This window comes from Beta vulgaris, chromosome 2 (assembly GCF_026745355.1).
Source record: "Beta vulgaris subsp. vulgaris cultivar EL10 chromosome 2, EL10.2, whole genome shotgun sequence".
In the NCBI taxonomy this organism is placed as follows: Eukaryota; Viridiplantae; Streptophyta; class Magnoliopsida; order Caryophyllales; family Amaranthaceae; genus Beta; species Beta vulgaris.
This window is the reverse complement of record NC_079203.1, coordinates 33,436,572-33,445,540: the sequence shown is the minus strand read 5'-3', so window position 1 is coordinate 33,445,540 and position 8,969 is coordinate 33,436,572. Positions and strand designations below refer to the sequence as shown.

Here is an 8,969-nt window from a genome sequence, read left to right as displayed (position 1 = left end):
CCTTATTGCTTATGTTTTAAATTCCGCATCATTTGGGCAATAAGCTCCACACTACAATTCAACCCCCCCCCCCTCTTGTAGTGTTCCTAGTGAAATAACACTACGCATGCCTTTCCTGAGCCCTCAACCATCTTTGCAGTGCCTGTAATGCTGTTGAGGTCGCCTTTTCTTGGCTTGCATTGACTGAAGTATGACTTATTACTCAAGATGTTGTGTGTAGTGGCAATATCAATCAGGCATTGTTGAGCGCCTTTGTTTGTCATTATCTTCATTAAAACATAACTTTGTCAAAAATGACACACAAATTTATTTATATAAAGAGGTGCATTACATGGTACGATATCATGAAATCATAAAAGAAAATACAAGGGACATTCAAGAAAATTAAGACATGATTACATGAAATAAAGTGATAAAATAACATCTTAGATTGGTCTAGGGGGAATGTGAGGGCTAGACATTAGAAACACTTCCATGAGGTAATCAACTACATCGAGGTCAGGGAGCGAAGTAGTTTCAGGGATGATATTTGTTTAACCACGTATCCCTTGACCCCTAGTAGAGCCCACGTACAGATCCACAAGATGTTTGGTCGTGCAGCATTCATTTTCCCAATGCCCTTGATGCCACATTTAAAACATTTCTCTTGTGGCCTTTATTAGGAGTTTCTTCCTTCGCGTCCTCTATTGGAGCGCCAGTTTTGGCGTCCTCGTCCTCTTCCTCTGCCACTTCCATTTCCATTTATTCCTCCATTACCCCTTATTCCAGCGTTTGCCACCTCTAGTGGCATTTTTTCAACTGCTGGTTTGCTGGTACTTGTTGGCCTTTAATTGAGAGCAGAATTTGGTTGTTCTGTTCTGCGACCAAAATGATGGCAATTAAGTCGCGGAATTTAGCAGCGCCTTTCACGGTATTGTTCTTGTTGAACAACATTATTAGCGTGCATAGTGGAAATGGTTTTCTCAATCATGGCTCGTTCAGATACAAGTTCTCCACACCGCTTCAGCTGTGAGGTGATGCGAAATACCACAGAGTTGTACTCGCGTATTGATGCAAAGTCCTGGAACCTGAGCACAGACCATTCATGCTGGGCCCTTAGAGCAATAATTCTTTGTAAATGCTCAAATCGATCCTTTAGGTTATCCCATAATTCTTTGGGATCTTCCACAAGGATATATTCAGATTTGAGCTCTTCATGTATATGGTTTTTGAGATACACCAGTGCTTTTGTTTGCCCCAAAGGGGTAGGGGCACCACATTCGACAATGGTATGGTTAAGGCTAAGTGAATTTAGATAAGCTTTTGCATCCACCCTCCATTCTAGATACCTTTGGCCCGAGGCTTCAAGGATCTCAAAGTCTCGATTTGCAAGTCTAGCCATTTCTGAGTTCATATGATGTTTTAACAACATTAGTAGAAAATTATACGGTTTTTTCACCAGGTACCCCTGTACTTTAACAAAATTCATGGGGTACCCCTAATTTTAAACTAATGCACTAGGTACCCCTGACAATTTAATAAAAAGCAATAAATGCCCTTAATCATTGACGACGTTAAGTTGGCGTTAGTGTGTTATTACTGTAATGCCCTCATTAAGGCGCTAGTACACCAAAACCTTCGATAAAACCCCTCAAACTTCCAATCATCTTCCCTCTTCCTCTATTCTTCTTCCTTGAACTGGGTTCGCAAAAATTTCCAAAAAAATTCTGGGAGTGAATTAATCTGGGCAGAAATCAAACTCCCTGCACTTCGAACTTGACGCGAAGAAGGTAATCGTCCTTGGGTAAGCGAAGGAAGTGAGTTCGAAAATTTTAGGGTCATCTCTTCAAAATTCCGTAAAGGTAAGCTTTTGTAACTCCTATGTTTCAGTTTTTTGCATTATTTAGTTGTTAAAGATGAATGGGTGTGTTTTTTTATGTTCATCTGATTTCATAGTTTCCTGTTTAAGGCTCTTTGATATCACAAGTATTTTCAGTTTTTTATTTTTCTCGTTTTAGTAATTTTTTGCATGAACTCCGTATAATGTTGAATGGGTGTGTTTATTTTCTTCATGTATGCTAAAATTCTGTAGCTTAATGTTTAGGGTTCTCTGCATTCACCAATTCTCTTTTGTTTTGTTTGTTTGATTTCAAAATAGATAAAGGAAGGGATGTGGTTATTGTGTGATTATAAGGGTAAGCAGTTTGATGTGAGGGTGGAAGATGTAGACTTAGCTAGTATTATGGATTTGTTCAATGAGATTCATGATGAGTCTGTCAAGCAAGATGTGTGGTTGCCTGAAAATTTTAGAGTCTATTACAAGCATCCAAGGACCAGAAAACTAGTGGAGTTGTATGATGATCCACATCTTTCAAATATGTGGGGTGGGTTTGTAGGAATGGACACTGTTGAGGTATTCATAGAGGAGACACATCAACCTCCTAGGTTTGTGATGAAATTGGTGAAGGACTTGAGGGAAGCAAAGAAAAATGCTGAGGCTAAGAAACTTAGAAAGATTGCCGAAGAAAAGGAAAGAGAGAGGGAGGAAGTAAGAAAAAGACAGGAAGAAGAGGAGGCTTTGAGGGAATTGGAGGATCAATTACCCCCCTGTGGCAATTGAAATACCAGTTTACAATCCTGATGATCTGAGTGTGATGGAGTATTTTAGGGTTTTTTTCACAAGAAGAGGTGGCGATGGGAGAGTCATAACCTGAAGCTGAGTCACAACCTGCCCCCCCCCCCCACAACACACCCCTTGCCCCCCCTCCACCACAAACACACTCCCCTGCCCACCCCTTCCAACCACAAACACACTCCCCTGCCCACCCTTTATAACCACCTCCATCTCCCCCACAACCCTCTCCTCCCCCATCCCCTCCACATCCCGACTCACCTCCCCAAGCTTCCCCTCCTCCATACCCACCACCTGAAGCACAAACACAAACACAATCACCTCCCCAAGCTTCCCCTCCTCCATCCCAACCACCTGAAACTCAAACAAAATCACCTCCCCAAGCTTCCCCTCCTCCATCCCAACCACCTGAAACACAAACACACACACAATCACCTCCCCAAGCTTCCCCTCCTCCATCCAACCACCTGAAACACAAACACACTCAACTCCCCAATCTTCCAAACCTGCTGCTTCAAACAAAGTAGGTGCTGCAAAGAAAAAGGGAGCAAAGAAGGGGATTAAAACTGCTAAAACCACTGCCAAGAGGGTTGGTTCATATGTACCAAAGACTAAGAGATCAGAGAGAGGGGTTAGGAAGCCTAGAAATCCTCCCCAACAACCTGAGCATTAACCTGAGTATAGGGAAGAAGAACTGGCAGAAGAATCTGAAGATGATGATGAAGATGATGAGTATGTTGGGGAAGAAGGGACTTCAAAGGATGAGGGTTATGATTTAGAAGTAGAGGATGAAGTTGAAGATGAAGAAGTGGATGTACTACTAGAGAAAGAATTTGAAGATTACTTGGATGGTGGGTCAGTTTTAGATAAGTTGTACACAAATGGTACAATTGTGGGAGAGATGATTTTTGGGCAGGTGAAGCTTGCTCAGCGGATGATCTTTTCAAACAAAGATAACTTCCTTGGAGTGTTCAAGGACTACTGTATTCAAGAGGGTTTTGATGTGAGGGTTGAGAAGGCTGACAACCTTAGGTTCATTGCTAGGTGTATCATAGAGGACTGTGAGTGGAGACTTCATGCATCCAAACTGATGGATGGCATTAGTTGGGCCATAAAGTCTGTAACAGGGGAGCATAAGCTGTGTGGGAGAATGGAGGAGAATCCAATGGTTACCAGTGTTTGGTTAACAAGACATTTAGGTGATGTTATTAGTGCAAACCCTGATGTACCTGTGCACTCATTACAGAAAATGTGTTTGGAGAGGTTTAGGATAAAGGTGAAGGAAAGGCTGTTGTATAAGGTGAAGTGCCTGGCAAAGGAGCAGATGTATGGGGGTTTCTCTGAATCCTATGGTTTGTTACCAACATATGTTGAGATGATAAAGAGGACTAACACTGGTTGCTATGTTTTAGTTACTTGGACAACCAACTCTTCAAACAACACACCAAAGTTCAAGGCTTGTTTCTTCTCATTTGCTGCTCAGTTCAAGGGGTTCCTAAGAGGGTGCAAACCTATTGTTGGGTTTGATGGGAGACATTTAAGTGGGTTCTATAAGGGAATCTTATTGACTGCTGTGGGTATTGATGGAAATAATGAGATATTTCCAATTGCTAATGGGATAGTGGACACAGAGAGTAAAGATAGTTGGACCTATTTTTTCAGAAACTTGAAGTTGGTTTTCCAGTCACAAGGTGTTAACAAGGGTGACTGGACATTCATAAGTGATAAGATGAGGGTAAACTTTCTTTCCTTCCATAATTAAATTTCTAAATTTACATCCTAATTACTTCCTAACTAACTGCTAATTTTTTTTCTCTTCCATGTAGGGTGTTGAGGGAGCACTGTTGGAGGTGTTCTCTACAACTACTAGGAGAATATGTTGTCAACACTTTTATTCCAATTGCAAGAATGCTGGATTCACTGGCCCTCCTTTCCACAACTCTTTTTGGATTGCTGCTAATGCCTACAACCTTTATGTCTGCAACAAAGCCATGGAGAAAATAACAAAGGTTGATCCTAAAGCTACAGAATATCTGGACAAGGCAGGAGAGCAGTGGTCTAGGCATGTATTTGACCCTGTTGTGTGTTGTGATCACAACACAACAAATTTTTTTGAGTCTTTCAATGCATGCACAAAACCTTTCAGAGATCTCCCTGTCCTCACTTTGTTGGAAGGTAAGGAAATTGTGTTGTTTTGTTGTTCTACATGTGCCTGTTATTAGTTGCTTATGATTGGTATGGGTTCATTTACAAAAATTAGGGGTTGGTGTATGAAAAAGATGGGGGCTAGATTTGACAGAGCTGTTGACATGGAACCCAATGACCTCACTGACTATGCCACTAAGTTGTTGGAGGTTAGGGCTGATGAAAGCAGGTTTTGTCATGTTGTGGAAGCTGGTGGAGGGGAGTTTGAGGTGTTGGATAATCATGTGCACTTCTCTATTAGGCTAGAAGCTAGGATGTGTGGTTGTGGCAAATGGCAGGGCACTGATATACCATGCAAACATGGTTTGAGGTTTATTTTTGACCAGAGGCTTAACCCACATGACTATGTCTCTGACTACTACAAGGGGGCAGCATATAAAGAGACCTATGCAAGCCACATACACCCCATGTCTGACTCCTCTCAATGGCCTGAGTTTGAACTCTCTATAATTCACCCTCCCCCATTCAAAAGATGTGCTGGAAGGCCTGCTAAATAGAGGAAGAGAGGTCCAAATGAGAAGAAAAAAGGGAAGAGGAGCAACACTATTAAGTGTGGCAAGTGCAAAGAAGTAGGCCACAATTCAAGGACATGCAAGGGAGGGGCTACACAGAAGCAAAGAAAGGAATCTGGTGCATCAACATCTCAACCACAACCATCTGATGGGAGTACTCAGCATGGGAGGAAAAGAAAGGGTGCTGCTGGTCCATCAACTTCCAAGGGTGGAACAAAAAAAAGAAGCAAGGCAAGAATGCAATTTCAGTAATTAGGGGACTAATCTTTATTTTGGTAACTTTTTTTTTTGGTTACAAATTAGGATAAGTAATTTTTTTTGGATGAAATATGGTAAATCATCTTTTTTGTAAAGTTACTTATAAGCTTAATTATTGGGATCCTTTTTGTAAAGCTACTAATATTATTATTGCATATGGAATGTTATTTGTTACAAATTTGGTGCTACATTACAATTCTTCCTTCATTTGTTCATTACAAAAATAAGTAACACAAACATAAATACGCCTATTTTTATTGCTCCTTGCATCATTTTTCGTTGTTGTTTGATTCTCTTCTTGAGTAGCTTCTTTTCCTCCTTCAAGTTCACATTACTTGCCTCATCTTCCTCTTCTTGTCTCACATTGGAGTTATGGTGAATAATACCAACACACCACCTAAAAGTGTTGCAATCATCGCACTTGTAGTACAATCTTTGTGGATTCATTGAGGAATCCGAGCTCCGGATTGCGAATTTTTTCCTACATTTGCAAGTTCTATTAGGAACTCTAATGTATGAGGATTCTAAGTAACTAGAAGTGTGAGATTGTGAGCTCATGAGTATTATTGGAGTTGGATTGAAAAACTATAATTTGGATGAGAAGGGAGCAAAATACTTGGAGTAGGACTGCTTTTATGGCAATCCCAAGTATTCCAACGGTCAGAAAAAGTAATTCAGTTTTAAAAAAAACTAGCCGTTATCAAATTTTGAACATATTAATAAAACCTCAGGGGTATTTCGTGCATTAAAGATCAGGGTTAATAGTCCTTTGACGCCGTTCCTCATTAATGGCATTTTATACATTGTTTGCAAACATCAGGGGTACCTAGTGCATTAGTTTAAAATTAGGGGCACCCCATGAATTTTGTTAAAGTACAGGGGTACCTGGTAAAAAAACCCAAAACTATATATATATATATATATATATATAGAATTGAGTTCATATGAGAATGCACACTTAATTAAAGGAATAAGTGCTAAAAAAAGTTAAAAAATGCTAGAGAGAGAAACTCCCCTTTCTCACTAGAAAACACTGTTCCATTGACTATCTCTTTTAGTGTAGCTTAACACTGACGCCATGGCAAGAGGGCGAGCTAGGAAGAGTGCACAAAAAGGGAAAGGGAAGAATAAGGGTTCAGGTCCGTCATCATCTACGGTGAGGAAAACAAAGAGTGTTGATGAAGTAGTGGGGGTTTCTGCATTGAATGTGCCTAGCCCGATATCAGAAAAATCGAATAGAGCAAAAAATGAAGTTAATATGGTGGGAGAGAATATTCCGGTTGGTACAGGGATGAAATCTGGGCAGAATATGATGGGAGAATCGGTGTTATCAGAATGGCTAAATGTGATACAGAGTAGTGAAAAAGAACTGGGGTCTATGAGAAGGCTCTCATGGGCAGAGGATGTAGAACTCCAGGAAAATCAGGTTAGTAACACGGAAAACCTTGTTAAAATTGATTCTGATGATATTCAAGAGGAGGTAAAGTTTTGGTCGTCTGCTGTTGTATGCTTTGTGTTGGGGGCTAACCCACCTTTAATTTATCAGTCATGATTGGTTATTTTAGGAGAGTGTGGGGGAAGCTGGGAATTAATAAAATAGCCATGGTTGGCAAAGGTCTGTTCATTGTGAGGTTTGATTCAGTGGAATCCAGCCTTAAAGTAACGACGGGAGGGTTCATATTTTTCGATCAAAAACCTTTGATTGTTAAGCTTTGGGACCCTGATATGTCTTTAGACAAGGATGATGTTTCGACTGTTCCTATATGGATTAAATTCCCCCAATTACCGTTTAAATATTGGGGGAGAGAAGTTTGCATAAGATTGCTGGCATGGTTGGGAAGGTGATCATAATGGATCAGGCAACAAAAGAGAAGGAGAAACTGAACTTTGCTAGAGTATTGGTGGAAGTTGGGATAAATGATGTTTTGCCTGAAAACATTGTATTCTGTAATGAGCATGGGAGTAGGGTGGAACAAAAAGTGGAATATGAATGGAGACCTATCAAGTGCTCTCTCTGTAAGGGATTTGGGCATGAGGGTGAGAATTGTAGGAATAAAGATGGAAAGAAGATATGGGTGAAGAAAGGGGAAAGTGTGAAGGATAATGAAGGTTTTCAGCAAGTAGGAGGAAGAAAACAAAATGTGCAGCAAGTAGCTCCTGTTATACAAACCCATAACTCATTCCATGTATTAAATGAGGAGGCAGAGAACTCTATGAGGGAAAGAAATGGTGATGATGAAGTGCAGGATGTGGTGTTGGATAAAAGAGAGAATGATGCTGATGATACAGGGATGCAATTGGTAGATAAAGGCCAGGGGGTGATAACCCCTACTAATGATGGATAGTATCTTGGCGTGGAACGTTAGAGGGCTAAATAGCAGGAATAAACATAATGAAGTGAGAAGGTTCATTGATTCTCACAACATTAAGCTTTTTAGCCTTCTAGAAACTAGAATAAAAGTGAAGAATCTAGGTAGTATGTATATGAATGTTTGTAGTGGGTGGTGTTTCACTCACAATCTGAGTTGTCATGAGAATGGGAGAATCATAATAGGTTGGTGTCCTAATGCCTTTAATGTTGATATTAAGGTTGTGAATAGCCAGTTTATCCACTGTTGGGTTCAACCTAAGACAAGGGCTGCTGATTTGATTGTACTTTTGTGTATGGGTTTAATGACCAGCAAAGTAGGAGTCATTTGTGGTCAGGGCTAAAGCAAATATACCAAGGGAGGGTGGGTGCTTGGTTAGTCCTGGGAGATTTTAATGCTATTAGTCTCTCTGATGATAGAATTGGTGGCATTGTGAGAAGGTCTGAGCTCACTCCAATGTTAGAATGCATTACTGAATGCCAACTTAGTGATGTTAAAGCAACTGGACGACATTACACGTGAAGTAATAAACAGGAGGGTGATCACAGAGTGTTATCTAGAATTGTTAGGGTTCTTGCTAACCATTTGTGGATGGATAAATATGATAGTGCAGAGGCCCATATTCTCCCTGAGGGTGACTTTGATCATACTCCTATGTTGGTGTGTGTATACCCTGATGTAAGCCTTAAAAAACCATTCAGGTTCTATAATTACTGGTGTCATTATGATGAGTTGCTTGTGCTTGTTAGAAAGGAATGGGAAGTGCAGGTTTCTGGGTGTGCAATGTACAGAGTAGTGCAGAAATTGAGGAACATAAAGATTGCTCTTAGAAGGATGAGGAATAAGGGCTGGACGGATGCTGAAATAGCTGTTAACAGTGCAAGAGCAAACCTGGTGGCTGTTCAAAATGCAATGCATGAGAACCCCAGGGATGTTAGCTATTGCAATGCAGAAAAAGAGGCTCAGGCTACATACAAACATGCTCAAAAAATGCTCCACTCAATGCTTCAGCAA

At 40.5% G+C, this 8,969-nt stretch overlaps 2 protein-coding genes across 2 annotated transcripts; one reads left to right on the top strand and one right to left on the bottom strand.

The window, feature by feature from the left end:
* Window positions 1-892: 892 nt before the first annotated feature.
* LOC125494820 (uncharacterized) lies at window positions 893-1,381 on the bottom strand. Its single transcript, XM_048638651.1, has one exon. It carries the CDS (start codon window positions 1,379-1,381, stop codon window positions 893-895), a length of 489 nt encoding a protein of 162 aa, XP_048494608.1.
* Window positions 1,382-2,149: 768 nt separating this feature from the next.
* Window positions 2,150-5,313, top strand: LOC125494819 (uncharacterized). Its single transcript, XM_048638650.1, has 4 exons — window positions 2,150-2,591; window positions 3,313-4,346; window positions 4,438-4,677; window positions 4,834-5,313. Exons 1-4 carry the CDS (start codon window positions 2,150-2,152, stop codon window positions 5,311-5,313), a joined length of 2,196 nt encoding a protein of 731 aa, XP_048494607.1.
* Window positions 5,314-8,969: the final 3,656 nt, after the last annotated feature.